Below are 16,757 nucleotides of genomic sequence, written 5' to 3'. Positions count from 1 at the left end.
ACAAAATGTAAATGTAATGTTTTACACGTTGAAAAGATTTAAATCAAATTTATTTTAAAATGCTTGCGTTTTTGTTGAAGAATATTCCTCTTAATACATTACATGGTTTTTCTAATATATTGGTTTATTTTAAATTTTTATTTCATAGTACTAAATATGCTTTGTCATAAAAATGTATCGTCAGCTTCCATATGTAACCCGAAAATATTCAAAAATATATGCCCTTTAATCAATTATTTATTCTGTAGTTAAACTGCACAAACCACCAACTCTAATTAAATTCATTCAATTTATTCTCAGAGGGTATAATCAAGCGCCTATGTGTGTGTCTGTGGCTTGTGTAAATAATTAATCTAGAAGTGACAGCAATTAAAGGCGCTTTTCAAACTTGCCAAAACTGTAAATATTTAATAAGGGCCATAAACAGGCGAAATGATGGGCAGGGGCGTGGCGTGGGCTAAGGTTGGGTGGGTGGGCGATTGGGTGGTGGAGTGGTGGGGTGCTCGAGGGGGTGGTGCCGCCTTTGTCAAACAAAGCGGCGTGCGGCATTTGCTGATAATGACGTCGCGGAAAGCCCCCTCTTTTCCCTTTTTCCCCCTCTTTCCCTTTTTTTTTGCCTTTGCTGCTGGTGTGCCATCGCAAAATTATCAACTCAACGGCTGCAAAAAAAAAAAAAACACACAACAGAGACACAAAAAAAAAGAAGGGAGCAAGCGGTCTGTGCGACCCTTAATAATATTAATTCCGCCGTCATAACAAAAATTTAGCATGCCAACTTGCAGGGGGAAAAAAAAATCAAAAGGATGAACCAGAGAGCGCAGTGAAAAATTCTTTGATCATTGGCAGTCGCCGCCCCTCCCACGCCCAAACGCCCACGTCCACGGCCACGCCCCCCGGCGACTGGCTGCTCCCTCGGGGTGTTATTAGTCGCCCGGCTTCACCCAGGGGGCAGTGGAGGGTTAAGGCCGGGGTTTCGTTTTTATTTTGCAGAATCATCTGCCATGAGAGCGCGTAACTGATATCCCCCGGTCCCATCAAAAAAAAAAAATAAATAAAAGACACACCCGTCCCCCCACTCCCCAGGATGCCATTTTTAGATCATTTACCTTTCGGTTTAGTCGCGAACTTGCAATTTGTAGAGAGACTTAAGTGGGAGAAAAATGTGGCAATAAAATGGGGGAATTTGCGGGGGGATTTATGAGATTGTTAATTAAATATTCGCTGCAAACTGTGGTTTGTGCCAAGAGAATGCAAGAAAAAATACGGAAATACCTGCAGTCTGTAAGTTTGTACATTAAGTAAATCAAGTTATTTTCAGTAACTAAGTTTAATTTAGCGAAACAACAGCCATAAATGTTTATAAAACAATTTACGTTAAAATATTTATGAATTTTTCTTTAGAGTCCAACATTTTTTCTTTTGTAAATTAACCCTAATGATTGATCTCCTCAGGGAAAAAATGGTAAGCACTTGTTTCAATTTTCGTAGCGATTTCTTTGTAATAATTTTCATGTGCTTCCTTAATATTGCGTGCATTGGAGCATGGAAAATTCGAGGGGTCTTTTTGACCCAAACTCTCCTCCAAAAGAAAATTGTGCAAAAAAATAAAGGGATAGCAGAAAATGGAAATAAATCGTGTATAAAAAAATGTTCAAGGGGTTGCATTTTTGTTTGACAGCGTTGGCTAAACTCAACACCCCCTCGGCTCGCTTTCCCTAGCATTTTCCACCCCCTCTCAGCCGTTTTTCCTCCGCCCCTTTATCTCCAGCTCTGGATATCCTTTCGCTCCTTTATTCGCTTGTTGCTCTTACGCTCGATAAAAATTGCTCATACGCGTGGTAGATGTGTGTGTGTGTGTATTTTCCCCTGTGGGCGTGATTACCTGCCTCCCCTCCGCCCTTCGCCCACCGCCCCCTGACCTACTCACCCTCTCCTTTTTCGTCCTTACTTGCTCTCCGCCCTTCGCCTCGTGTCCTGCGAAGAGCGGGAAAAGAAAATTTAATAAAAGCGCAAATTAATTTTGCGTCCAACCCTCGTTTTTCCTCCTATTTTCTTCCTCTTCTGTAGTTAGATACAAGTTTTGTTGTTGTTTGTGTTGTGTTCCGTAAAAGTTTTTCCTTTTTTTTCGCCAGCTTTTTCTTTTATTTTTGGCCAAGAGTTTGAGTTTGGCGCTGGCGCTTAATTTATGGTCTCTGGGGCGCTGTCTACAGATTTATGCATAATTTGTAAATGAAAGTCAGAAACTAATTAAATTGATTTGTCCCTCCGCTCCCCCCCTTTCGCCATTTAGCACACCGCCGCAAAATGTTGCCCCAAAACTTTCTTTGTCTGCTCCTTCGATGCGATATTCTTTCGTTTTTCATCTCGCTGCCTTTTGTCTCAGACAGGAAGAAAAGAAAATTATGCTCAAAGGAAAAGCGGTTGCGGGAAATAGTGAGATGGGAATATTTTGTTAAACTCGAAAAATTTTGAAATCTTTCGGAATTTGTTTTAAGCTGAGAGTGATGTATATTTTGGTTTGATAAATGGAAAAGCAGGTGATTTAAATAGAAAAAGAGATATACACCATATTTAAAGAGAAAGATTATTGTAAAAATTTAATTTAAAAATATTTTTATTTATTGAATATTTTTATTTTATTTAAATCTTAGCATTTAAATTTATTGTATTGTACTGTTAAGCTGATGTTTAATAGTCTTTTTAAACGTAGATTTAAGAAAGCATTGTATCCAATCAATTATTTACAACAATTATTGGACACTCTTTCGCTGGAAAAATCTCTGTTTTTCCTTGGCTAATTTTAGCACTTTTTGAATGCGTGACAGGACAATGCAATTGCTCTGATTTGGTTACAGATGCAGATGGTAATGTTGCACGTAGCCTTTCGCCACAGTTTGTTGTTCACCTATTTCCCCTGCTCTGTCTCTATCGCTCCCATTATAGCTCTCTCTTTCGCTGGTGTGCTATCCCTTTTATATTGTGTGTTATTATTGATTTCGCGCTTCATTTTTCTAGCACGTTTTCAGCGCTTCACACACAGCGTGTAATTTTGTTTGGATTTATCTTGGTTGCCTGGCCTCGTATTCTCATCATGCTCTCTCTTTCTGCCCTTCTCGTGCCCTCTCTTTCTCTTCTTCAACTTTCTGTGTGTGTACTTGAAATTTGGCGAAAATCACGTTTTTGGTGGGCGTTTTTGTTAGTTTTCGCTTTGTGAGGCACGAATCCGATGTCGGCAGCCAAGGGTTAAGGGGCGATGGCGGCGGGCAGTGTTAACCCAACAATGCCAGAAAAACTAAATTCATAGTTTTGTTCCACTTCCACTCAATATATGCTAGTGTGTGTGGGTGGCCCATTGAAAACTTTGCACAAAATGTTCAATGGCCTCGAGGCTCGATCGTTTTTGTAGGGGAAAAGCAAATAAAATTGGGAAAATAGAAAATGAAATAGAAAAGGGAAAAAGGCCACGGGAAGAGGCAGGGAATGTATAAAATTTGTTTAGCAGTTGTTGTTGCTGCTTTCGTAGAGGGGAAATCAACTGAAATTTGTGAATTTTTAGAAATGTTTCAGAAACAAAAGTCAAAAACGATTAAGGCACAGAAAGGAGAATTTTTTTTTTTTAACAAATGATTGTGTAAAATTATATTTTAATTGAAAAACCTTTGACATCAAAATGATAGCATAGACATCAAATTAATTTAATTAATTAAAATTGGTTTCCAGTGTCTTCTTTGATATTTGTATTTATTCTAGCAATAACGATAAAACTTAAATAGCAGAAAATTTCTGCATTCGGTGCAATAAAATCCACGTTTTCTATTTATGACTTACCCCAGAAGGAAGTCCTTCAATTCAATCCCTAAACTCGGTGTCTCCAAAACTGCATTCTTTTTTATAGTTTGCCTCACAGAACTTATATCCCTATCGCCATTTTTCAGTTGTTTCCCCACGGACAGTGCAAAAACAGTATTTATTATCACAAAGCGGAATAAACAGAAACAGAATTTAATAAAAGCAAAACTTTTTCTGCAGCTGCTGCTGCTGCTGCTGCTGTTGTTGATTGCAAATGAAATGAATATTATTTGATTGAATAACAAGAGCGTCGGGCAAAAAATAATTGCTAGCAATCTTTGTTATGCGTTGCTTTTAAATCCAAATTAAATTAAACAATCAAGCACACGCGCGTGCACACACAGCACACACAGAGGCACACACACACAGCTGCATCTACAAACTGCCATTTTGAGTTACAAAATGCGCTGCACTTAAAAGTATGCAACATTTTTTGTGCGCTCTTTTTGCCCCACTCCATATTGCATGTGCACAACTTTCGTCGAGTGCCATGGTGGTGGTGGTGACGTTGGTGACGTTGGGGAAAGTGGAATGAAAGTGGGACGAAAGTGGGGCTGCTACTGTGGTTGGTCAACGGCAATAATAATGGCAACAATATACACACGCAGTGCAAAAGCGGTTGAGAGCGGAGTGGGCACACACAAACTGCTGCCAAATGTATGCACAGGAAGCATTTGTAATGCCCCCGCCAGCAGCGCAAGGAAGTTCCCTTCTCTCCGCTCCCTTTCCCCAAATTCTTCCCGGCGCTTTCCTCCGCTTTCCACCGCTTTCCCAACTTTCCCCCAGCTGTGCTTCCGCTGCTCTGTCGCCTGCTGGTCATTCAAAATTTCGCGCCCCGAACTTGCAGATACTTCTTTAAATGGGTTTCAGTTATTAGGGTTCAAATAAAGAGATCAAAAAAAATTAAATATTTTTCACCAGAAATATTATATTTTTAACATTTTATACTTACTATTGAGAAATGGTAGCTTGCGGAATCAGATTATGAAAATGTTTAGCAGGGCCATGTTTTTTAAGAAATGTGCCATAAAAAAATATATATTTTTTTTAAAGAAAGACTTTTTAGGTGTCTTTTTTTTTTATTCTAAAATGGTACTCAGTGTTCATAAAATTAAAATCAAAAGCTGCTTATTTACAATAGCTTTGTCATTCATTAATCAAACTGAGATTAAATTATTAAAAAAAACATCATTAGGTTTGCACCTCTCATTAGTAAATAACAATGGATATAAACCAAGAAATCTGTATTTTATTTAATTTCATGTTTTTATGCAAATTTGTAAATAAATTGTGATTCCTAGCCAATTGAAACCCCCCTTATTTTCGAGGGTATCAAACTTAGTGGCAACAAAATGTTGCGTGTGTGTGTGAGCCACCATTTAGTGGGAGAAGGGGGGCTTGATTGAGGGGCGGGGATGGTGGCGCCTAACCCGCAGGGCCGCTTGGCAGACTGTTTATGGTTTTTGGCTACAACTTAATTTAAATTGTTTAATTCTATTATTGTTGCTAATAAATCACAGGCACAGCTTGCGCTGCTCGCTGGCTGGCTTAGCATTTGCTAAGCTGTCCCGAACTCACATAGATATACACGCACACACAAGCATACAAACACACACACACACGCTCACACAGGGGCACATTTGTCTTGTGCCTGCTGGTGTAAGCGGCTTTCTGTTCCGTCTCTTTCTCGGCCATTGCAGCCGTCTCTTTCCCTCTGGCCCCCTGGGTGCCATTCATTGTTTTGTTTTGCATGCGTGCCGTCCCTTTCTCGCTATAAATTACACTGATCTAGTAACTTTTGTGGCAAAAACTCGTAAATTTGCTGCTTGATTTTTGGTTTTTTTTTTAAATTTTGAATATGAAATATCAGACAACTTTTGGGGATTATTATAGGGCTGGTTTGCAATACAAGTTCATTCGCTGGCCACTGCAAAGAAGAGCTAAAATTTCAATGGAAAAAAAAAAAACGAAAAAAACCCGCACACAACAACCGCATGTCAAATGCAGGCCAAATCGCTGAGGACAAGGGGGGCGTTTGGATGGGGCGTGGCATACGCTTGACCAGCCGGCGACCGCTTGACGTGGCCATAAATAACAAAGTCAAAATGGCGGCCAAAACGGAGAACCGCAGGCAAAACGAGAAAATACTGTGAAGCCGAAAAACCAAAGCGGGCCAAAATCAAACCAAAAAGCAATACGAAGAGATACGAATAGGGCCAAATGTGATATGTCAAATGCACGCGACAGCAACTGACGATGAGCTCGGTACAATGACAATGATGTTGGGCAGGGAATAAAAATAAGCATGGAAGGGATGGCCCAGATAAGGTCCTCGAAACGGGTTTAAACGTGTGTCTGTCACTGGCTTTTACGTCGACTGTACTTGGGCAATTCGAAATTCCTAGCACTGCGATTACAGCCTTTGACGCGTCAAAACAAACTATTGTTTTCAAAATATTAAATTATCTTTAAAATGATGCCATATATACATTCTTCAAAACACTCAAAAAGTTAAGTTAAAAATTATCAATTGGTAAAAGGGAATCGTTGAATAACATGAAAAATATATTTCAAACCCAAATCATTCATTTACTGAGGCTTTTTAATGGGCTTAAAATCAAATAAAATTTTAAAAGACTTTTATACTCACAATAAGTAAATAAACAAGTTGCTAAAACTAAAGTCATTGTAGTCTAACGCTCAAGGCCTTTTATTGTTGGCTCTTTGTTGTGAAGATAAACAATTATTTTTTAAGAAAAATGTATGCCTCCTCCAAGTTATTTAATTAAATTAAAGAAAATAAATTAAAACGTCTCAAGAAATGAAAATATTTGCTTGAAAAAAAGAATAAATACCTTTAAAGAAATTTCCAAATGCTTAAAATTTTCTAGGTTGTATGTTTGGTTGGCCTTTTATACGAAATGACACACATTAAAATAGAGAAACAATAAAAATGGTTAATAAAAATATATGAAAGCCTTTATGGTTTAGTGCTGGGCTGGGAAGTAACCCGAAAAATCTCAGCGATTACGGGTTGAAAAAAAAACTTTAAAAATCTGTGCCGACTACGAAATGCCTACGGCACTCGATGGATTCATTTCCATCTATCGCTCGGATCCACAGAAATGTTTTTAAGCGGCAGAGGCGGCTAAAAGTTGTAATTTCTGTTGCATACTTGCGGGCGGCGCCTGAAAATGGCATAAACACACACAAGCACACACACACATGCAGGGGGGCACTCGCGGAAATTCCAACAATGGCGGCAGTTATCGAGAAATGGCAGCAGCGACTGCATTTCCGCTCAATGTTGAGCGATAATAAAACACAAACAGCAACAAAAATCGCCCGACTGCCGGTCGGGGATAATGAAACTTTTTTTTTTCGTTTCACCCATTTGCCTTACAATGGCCGCACACACATGCATTGATTTATGTTTTTTAATTTAAAATTTCCGCATCACTTAACCGTTAAAAATAATAATAACAATAACAGCGGGCCACAGCAACAACAATAAGCCTTTGTCCACGAGGATGCGACTTAAATATTGTAACAGCGTCAAACGAGAGGCCAATGTGGAGCGAAAATTTTTGCACATGTTTTAATTTCCGCATTACAAGCATCGCTGCACTGGGCGAAAACTATAACCACGTTGAGTATTTAACACTTGTAACAAATCCAGATATGGTTTCATTGAAGTGTGTGACAAAAGGGAAGTTTTGGTGTAAACTACTTTGTTTCTTTGAAGTACAAAAAATCATCAGCTCAATATTTTTTTTTTTAAATAAATGAATATTGAAATTAATATTCTTCTTCGAAAATATACTTTAAAATTAGGTTAATTTGTAAAAAAAAAATAATGTTTAACCCTGTTTTTGCACCTAAGACGTCAATTTTATCTGTGTATGCTATTTTTCTGTTTAAGTGCACCCAAAATACTGTGAGTCACCGAATGACCGCGTTTTCCCCTTCTCTTCTCTATTTTCCAGACTGGGCGGCCACCCACAACAGATGCCGCAGAGTATGTCAACTGGCAGCAACACAATCGGCCACGGAGGCATCGATCGCGGCGGCGTTGGACTGCCGATGGGCGCCGGTACGATGCCCGGTGGCGTGGGCGGCGGACCGGTGGGCGTGGCTGGCGGACAGCAGGTGGGCGTCGGACCGCCCGGGAGCGGTAACGGTGGCAATTGCCAGATAAGCGGCTCACAGCCACTGGTCATGCCCGGATTCCCGTTGCGTAATTCCCACTCAGCGCATGCACCGCATTATTCGCCATATTCGCCATCCAGGTGAGTTCATATAGTGTATCTGCGAATAAAAGGGGGCCCAAAATGTATCTGGCCCTGGCCCTTTTGGCCCTGGGTCACAGTGAACACTCTACGAGTGGATGAGCGTTAAATTGAGTGAGAAGTGGGGGTGCAGTGGATATGACTTCCAGTCAACTGATTTTGTTCAAGTGGAGGCGGGTTTATTTATTCCAAGCATTTTTGGGAAATTCTTTTATTAAAGGCATTGAATTACAGTTGAGGCTATTATTTCGTTAATTCCCCCAAAGGTATAGTGCAAACTTTTGGTTTATTTTCATAAAATAACTGAGAATCAAGACTTGAAATAAATGTACCTGCCTAGTTGTTTCGGTTATTTTATTATAAGGTTCAATTGACCAATTAAAATGGTTTTTCTTTATGCACTTTAAATGCATGCTGTAGTTACATGCCCACAATATTGATTTTTTTTTGTTAGTTTATTGCCTGTTAAAATAAATTTACTGCAATGTTGTTCAAAAATTGGGGGCCATAAAAAAGCCCTAGAGATTTGAGATGTCCAACAGAAGAAATAAGTACTCTAAAATACATTTTTTTTGTATATATCGTCAAATCTATATTTGTTTTTAATAAGTTTGTTTAGGATGCCAGGTTAGCACTGACTTTGCTATCAAGCTACCTAGTAGTAAGCAAACAGAGTTTTTCATTTTATCTGGAACAAAATTGGCAGGATCTCTAAGTCGTTTTAAGTTTGGTAAATTAAAATAGCAAAATGGGCATCATCGGAACCCTGAGCATGGCTCACATGGTGTACAGTGCGCATTGGCTAAAGAAGCCACAGGATGCCGCCGGTTCCAGGACTCGCGGTCGCCTTCCGAAATGGCATCGCCACCGACAAGTCCAAGCGGTGGCCAGTCCAAATCGGGAGCCTCTCGATTCCTGGGCCCCCAAGGTCCCATCACTCGATTCCGATTGCAACTCGGATAGCGAGTCTGAATCCAATCCCGGTCGCAGCGATTTCGATGGCAGGACCAAGAAATCCGAAAGCTACAGTAATATCGAATCCTTGGTATCCGTAAAACAGTCGACGAAGGATCTACGCCAGTTAGTCAGCTGTTGGTGGCCATTGAATATCTGCCACGAAATGCAACAGAAAGTCCATCAGATTGTGGAGCACTCGGCGGACATCACAGTGCTCTGGCCTTCAGGATCCAATAGTCATAGGATAGGCAGATTGTAAGGATTGCCAGGATATGCCCATACTCTCCTGTTCGATGGAACTCTTTTAGGTTTTAAAAATGTTGTGACCCATAGTCTTTCAGCAGTAATCGTAAAAATAATAAATTTGGAAGAGAAATTACAAAAACTTATTTTTTTTGAAAGAAATATATACTTAATATCTTTTATACTTGTTGAAGGTAATTGAGACATTTTCACATTATCTGTGTCTTTGTTAGATGTTTACCTTACATAGTAAGTCCAACTAATGCAGACAGTTCTTCCCAAGTCAGAGTTCCCTAGTTAGTGCCTAACTCCTTAGGGAATTTTTCCTAAGGGTGTTTTACACTCTTTCCCCGCTTTTCTTTTTTCCTGCACTGGCTTTTCCTTCGCCGAGTTGAATCACCTTTGAAGGCCTGACTCGGACACTTTCAAGTCTAACCCAATTCTGGGCAACTTTTGAAAGTTTCCAACTCAAGAATTGTTAATTCTCTTTAAGCTGGGACCACGCCTCCTTTCCCGGACCCTCTTCCAGGCCCTTTCCCTCCTCCAAATTCCGTTTTTCCCCCCCCAAATTTCGTAACTCCCTTCGTCAGCGTTTCGTTCAACTTTTACGCAATTAGAGGCGACCACGCCGAAAGACTTGACAGCTCTGCCTGCGGCGGCTTAGACTTGTTGGCTGTATGTGTGATTAACACCCTTTTTTTGGGGTGAGGATGTGAAAAGCGGAGAGCTCCAAGGGAGCAGTGGTCCTTGTCCTCAGTCTTGTGCATCATTTTGCATGCGTTGCCTTTTCGGTCGGGAGCTTTATTAAAAAAGTTGCCAGCTGTTGCCAGCAGTTGACAAACTCATTGGCGTACAAACTCTACGTTCTTCGTCTCTAGCATGAAGAAAAAATGTTAAAATTAGCTTTTTGAGATACTAATTCTCAATTCGTTAATGGAGGAAGATAACAAAATTCTTATCATATGGGCTGCAGTATACATGGCCACACTAAGCCGACTACAGTATACACGGTCACACTACGCATTTTTAAGTGTACATGGTCACACCGATCATTTCCAATGTTAATCATTTCGTACAAATGAAATCCTTGTCAACAATTTATTTTATAATGTAAATTTAAGATTTAGAGAGGCTGTTTTTTTTGAACTAGCAATTTATCCTTTGATTTTTTCTCCGTGTCTTTCCTTGATTTTCCGTCCTGTATGCTATACTTGTTTGCTTGGTTGGCTGGTTTCTGTGGTCCTTGTGATATGTCAAGCGGCTAAAGCCGCAGGACAGAGTACGGGATATGTGGGGGGATAGGACAGGACAGGACAGGACAGGACGTGCGATGGAGGCAAGTGGCTTTACTCCTGTCTTGCGGTCGCCCCGCCCTCTATGTTAATTACAAATGCATTGCTCAGTTTGCTTAACGCTCTCTGCTCACCATACTTTTTCTCCTTGTGTATTTTTACAGGTTTCACATAGATAAACGCTGTCAGCACCGATGTTCCTGGAAATGCTTGAGCATCGCCTTAATATTCGTATCCGTCGTCCTAACCGCCATGTTGGCATACTTTGCAGGTAAGAACTTCCGTCGAAAAACATCGGACATTGTCATAATGCCAACTCGGTTAATGAAAAGTACACAAGTACGCCCACACAGACATACAGACACACACAAGTGCATATAGTGCAGGCATACCTGGGCAAATATTCGCTCAGTGTATACATAAGTGCAAAGTACAAACAAGCGATAACAAGGCAAATACATCAAAGTGTTTGCATTACATTAGCGTTAAATGGTGTTAACTTACACACACACTGGCAAGCTAAGAAACCCAACACGGAGCGTTGGCCTAGGTAAACATATACGTATACATATATTTATATATACACTGAGCAAATAGTTCGATTTATATATAAATTGCTGATTTATATATAAATTGCTGATTTAAGGCCGTTATGCTTCTGAAGAAACGTAAAATATGATTTTGAAATTCAATTTTAAAACCTATGTTATTTATGATTTTATATTTTATATTTTATTTTATATATTTTTTCAAGAACAAAACATCCTTAAAACAAGAACGTTAGTTTTCGAGTATATTTTCGTTGTGTATATTTAATAAATATATTCCTGGGCTGCCTCAAAATGTTAATTGATAAATGTGCCAAAAGCTTGTGGGGCATCCCACTGAATTGACAAGCAATTAGAAACCGCAACCCTAGAAACCGAAGTTCGGTGGCATCAACCAAACTGTCAGATCGATTGACAACCCATGATGATGATGTCACTGTTGAAGAGTGGGAAACATATAAAAATTAAATTAAATATTGTTTGTTTGATCTTACGTTTAACAAGCACTACATACATTAACTGAAAAGCAAGTTAAAGTTAGTAAATAAGATAAGTTTATTTTCAAAATGTTATCTACAATAACTGTTGCCTACTTATGGGCTAAATGTATAATAATTCTCATGCAAAACCATTTGTAACATATAAAGTTTCAAATGGGTTTTAAATAACTAAAAGCCAACCAAAGTTATGCATTTCCTGGCAGATCTTACCTGAAATGATAACAGTTTTAAAATGGCTTTTTAATGTTTTCCCTACTTCGCAAGTTGCACTTGCCACATCCGAAGGATGCTTTCCCCTATGTTCTTTTTTGACTCCCTCTCCATTTTCCTGTTTTTCCTGCTGTTTTTTGTTTACAACTTGATAATTAAACACGTTTTGTGCCTTCCCTGGCTGTGTTGCCTTCCCAAATTATATTTACAGGTCAATTTAATTCTTTTTGCCCATTTCTCTTTTCTGCTCTGGCAAACCCCTGGCTTTCCCTCCGCTCCCATTTTCCCCCTTCCCCCCTGCTCCACGACCCGGACTGTCTGTCCGGTGTTGTTGTTTTGCCCCGGCAAAAACTTTGCACATTAAAATATGTAAATTTTAATTTGAAACAAAAGGGTTGACGGTTGGCAGGCAGACCTCGCCAAACGTTGACGGCAATGGCGACGATGACGACGCCTCAGCCACCTTAAAACCCCCTTTTTCCAAACCCCCCCTGCCATCCCACCACCCTTGGAATTTTCCTGTGGTGGCCTCTGTGCCCCGGCATTTTATCTAGTGAAACATTGGCACAACTTTTTGGACACTTTTAGCGTCTGTGCGTCGACATCTGGGCTGCCAGGTTCTTCTCACTCTTGGCCCAACAGTTCCCCCTTTCCAGCGGGTTTTTCCGATGAGGGTTTTCCAGACTGCCAACTGGTTTTTTGATAAATCTTACGCGAAGACATTCAAATTTATGTGGCTAAACTTAGCTTCAAAAAAGCATTTCGTGTGCTGAAATTTGTTCGGGGGTTTTATGAGTGATTTGCGCTGTTTTCCTTGACGTTTTCAGGTAAACGAGTTGGACGGAAACCGCAGGTTAATTGTTACTTACAATTCAAATCATAAATATTTTTGTATTTAAATAATATTTATTTGCCTTGCTCTGTGATTTTTCGTGCTAAATATTATTTGACATAATTGCATTCATTTTAAATACATACCAATTTTTATTTAGCCATTTGGAATTTTTTTTTATTCATTTAACGTAACTTTAATCTTATTTTTTTTGCTACATTTTATTTAGTCTTTTCTCATGATTTTGAGTTAATTAGTCTATTTTAAATAATAGCCACTAATTTATTTTGGTTTATGTAATACATATGAATAAAATTAAAAATATTTTGTTCCATTTTTGATGTGAATATATTAAAGTCGAATATATTTTTGCAATACATATAGCTTTATCAACACCCATGACTTTTCCCCGAATGGTTTTGTTTTTGTGCCATCCATTCCAAATTCGAGCCACTCATTTCTCCTTCAATTTGCCCTCTCCTTAACGCACTTTCTCCTTGAATTTCCTTCTATTTTCTCACTTTCTCCCTGCGTTTAATTTATTATCTACGCAGAAGAAGCAGCAGCAGCTGCTCGAGAGACGCGGCACTGATTTACAGTTGGCTAAAAGCTGCGGCTTGTTTGGTGGGTGGATGGGTGGTTTCGAGTGCCATGGTGTTGGGGTGGCTTTTTGGGTGGCAAGGTTGTTGCTGTTGCTGTTTTTGTTGTTGATGGGGCTGCGGTGTCACAGCATTGCAAGTGAACGAAAACAAATTTACAACAAACCACGGGAAAAATATATGTGATGCCACTTGGCACATGGCACCCCCCTTCGGCTGCCCCATTTTTGCCACCCAACCCGCCCCCTCGGCACCCCCCTTGGGCATACCCTCGCTTTTTGGCACAAAATGAATTTAAGTTGAAAAGTTGTGAACATTTTGTGGATTGGGGTGGCATTTTTGGGTGCTGCGTGTGGATTTCACTGATTTAATTGTCGGCAGCCAGCAGCAGCACATGCTTGAAATTTATCTTTTAAAAATAATGTATTAATTTTTGTGGCACCCACGTCTTCCCCCCACTGCACACATTTAACCGCCATAAACACATTTGTGTAAAAAGCTTTTTGTTCAGTGTGCGTGCGTGGGTGAGTGTGTGTGGGTGTGTGTGTGTGTGGTAAATGAATTTACGCTTTTCCTCTGTCTTTTCACGCTCTCTGTGTGCTTGGGGGTCGTTTTATGGTTGAATAGTTTTAGAAACTGTGGTGTCAAGATACAGACCCCGGGAACAGGTGAACCAGAAATTAATATACCCCATTTTGATATACACATTTTGTTTGTAGTCGAACTTTTCCCTCAGCCCTGTTTACTTAATAATATTCTATTAATTAGGGGTTTCGCCAGAAAATTAGCCAGCACTTGCGGGCGGAGAGCGTCAGCTGTTTTGGGTATTTCAAAATATATATATATACATATATATATATAGATATACTTACACCCGGGAAACTGTACACTCATATACAAATATGTGAAGCCCATTGTCAGTTAATTAACAGGCAGACAGCTTGCGTTTGTTTGTTTGCCTTGTCAGCCTTACGAGTTGTTCTCTTTAATTTGATTTACATATTGTCTCCCGTCGCAGCCCCCGTTATGACACGCCCCCTTACCCCCACCCCAAAAGCAAACAACCGCCCCAAATGATGATGGGAGATTTCAGGCTTCGAGCAAATTAACACAAAAAGCTGCGAAAATAAAAGGAATATTTTCTGTTGCCTACTTATGAGGGCTGCGGTGGTCGTGGAAAATTGGCCAATGAAAATATGTTTGCTGTTGCTTTCATAGGTTATTATAGAGCCTTTAAATTAACTCGGGCTGACTATAAACAAAATATTTCTCTTTTCAACCGAACTAAAACTTGTATGTTAAAACCAAAGATAAAGTACCATTTATTTTGAAATGACTCGTACTTTCTATTATAAAAATGTTTCCCAATACAAAATTAATAAGAGTGATTTAAAACGGTAATTAAAAATATTTATGCTGCCATACTTTGAGGTTTTAGCTAAATGAATGGTGAATAAGTGTCCCAAACAATGTTAATATCCTTTAAAATTCGAGATATTTGTCTGTTTTCCAGACAAGTTGGCAACATGCTGTGAAAAGTGATGTCGGCTGACAGCTTAAAGTCCACATTTGCAAATTTGCGTATAATGCATATAGTGATCTGCGTGCAGCTGTCATATCTGTCCCGATAATCGACCGCAGTGTCAGCAGAGTGCGAGCGAGAGGAAGGAGCGAGGGAAAGAGAGAGAAGAAGAGGTGACAGTGGGAGGACAAGTGCTACCGCAGCAGGAGAAACAGCAGCAGCCACCCATAAAGTTGCATAAATGTTTGCCCAGCGATTTACAAATGTGCCACTTTCTATCACAACAAAAGCACCAGCATCAGAGCAGGACGGCTAGAGGCAGAGCAAACGGGACGGGACGAGGGCAGGGGAAAGAGACGGAAGGACAGACATTCAGACAGACAGGCAGCAGTTAATATGCTTGACTGGCAGCTGGCCCTTTCAGGATGCGCATTGCAGTAGTTATCGGAAATAGGTTAATCGATTTTTAAGCGGATAACTATCGGAAACTCATTCGATATGCACTGTTTCACAGCCAGATGGAGGCCGGCCACGCCCCCTTTTCCGACATACTGACCCCCCGCTAAAGATTACACAGCCAGAAAAATAACAAGTTTATTTCAAGTGATAAAATCAGGAAATTATTTGCTGTTCAGTAAAAGCTCACAAATACAGCTCCTTTGATAATATTTATTAAAATTACAGATAATGTATGCTAATAAAAAAAGTATTTCAAAACTCTTTTCAAATAAGTTTGGCTTTTTAAATTGAAAATAATTATAGAAAAGCTCAAATTAGTTTATACATTGATCTTGTTTATTTATTTCTTTTGTATTTAATGTTTTTTTAATTTATTTATTTTAAAAACCAGTTTAAATAGTAATGGTTTCTCGAATTGTTTTGTTGAGTTTGCAAAAGACTTGTACGCATTTCGTGCTGTGTTTTTGGCCGTGCCAACTGGCCAAGTGCGTTCGTGCATCCATCTGTATAGAAACCTCAGGGGCCCCCCTTCGGAAACCCCCTGCCTACGCCACTGCACCACCAGCTGTGTGGTTACATGCCTTACTGCCCTGCTGCTTTTGCTGCCGCCTCTGCCTCTGTTTTTGCTTTTGCTATTGCTTTTTGCACTGGCTCTTGGTGTAGCTGCTGCAATGACCCCTTGGGGCTTATTCCGAACTGTTCCATTCCTTTGCTATCCCGGTCCACATTCGCTGCCCCTATGGCCCCGCTCCACCGCCTCCCCCGCCCCTTGAAAAACCTCTAAAACACCCTGGAATACCCACCAACTGACCCCCTTTAACATCTTATCGGCGCTGTCATTTACAGCAGCTGGCCTTGTAGTTTATGCGATTTTATTTTCATTTCACTTTGCGTTGCGGTTTGCTGGAAATTTAATTTGTTGCTGCCTTTGGCTCTGTTGCGGTTTTCCCAGCCACGCCCCCATTTTCCGAACTGAAACTGCAGCCTGTCAATCGAAACTCGAAACGGGAGACGGGAAACTCGAAACTCGAGGCACAGTGGGCACAGTCCGCCACCCTCCCCTCAAATTGCAACGCATCGGAATACATATTTCCGTGGAATATGCAGACGTGTTCTTAGCAAACCGTAAGCCGATTATGCCGGCTGTTATTATGGCCACTAGGATGTCGTCTTAGCCGTCAAAAGGTAGCTAACCAAACAACCAACAGAGTGCACACTAATTACCGAGATGCACGTAAGTAGCCGAGGGTTAATTACTGCGAGTTCTGAGTCCAGTCAAGTTGCAGGAGATCGATCATTGGGGCGTTCAAAATCACATAACCGGGTTGGGATGGCATCACGTAATTAATAGATACAAATTCTGTAAAATTAATTAACCAAAAATTACTTTTGAATGGGAAAAGATAGAGAATATACCATCGTTTAATCAACAATATAAATGTATAACATATTTTTCT

The 16,757-nt window shown here is 40.0% G+C and overlaps 2 protein-coding genes across 2 annotated transcripts in view; both read left to right on the top strand.

Moving 5' to 3' along the window:
• Positions 1 to 16,757, top strand: part of LOC108038148 (teneurin-a) — a 157,460-nt gene that overhangs the window by 85,315 nt on the left and 55,388 nt on the right. Inside the window, 2 exon segments of the mRNA XM_044460888.1 lie at positions 7,836 to 8,138; positions 10,795 to 10,901. Coding sequence (XP_044316823.1) covers positions 7,836 to 8,138; positions 10,795 to 10,901 — 410 coding nt within the window.
• On the top strand, positions 8,789 to 9,474 carry LOC108038150. The gene has a single exon (XM_017114881.1). It carries the CDS (start codon positions 8,887 to 8,889, stop codon positions 9,352 to 9,354), a length of 468 nt encoding a protein of 155 aa, XP_016970370.1. The 5' UTR covers positions 8,789 to 8,886; the 3' UTR covers positions 9,355 to 9,474.

Source organism: Drosophila rhopaloa, unplaced genomic scaffold (genome assembly GCF_018152115.1).
Source record: "Drosophila rhopaloa isolate 14029-0021.01 unplaced genomic scaffold, ASM1815211v1 contig_3, whole genome shotgun sequence".
NCBI lineage: Eukaryota > Metazoa > Arthropoda > Insecta > Diptera > Drosophilidae > Drosophila > Drosophila rhopaloa.
The sequence above is the reverse complement of the archived record's forward strand: the minus strand, read 5'-3'. Positions and strand labels throughout refer to the sequence as shown.

Excerpts from the sequence above, each read along its gene's own strand:
- LOC108038150 (XM_017114881.1), top strand. The coding sequence starts at position 8,887 with ATGGGCATCATCGGAACCCTGAGCATGGCTCACATGGTGTACAGTGCG.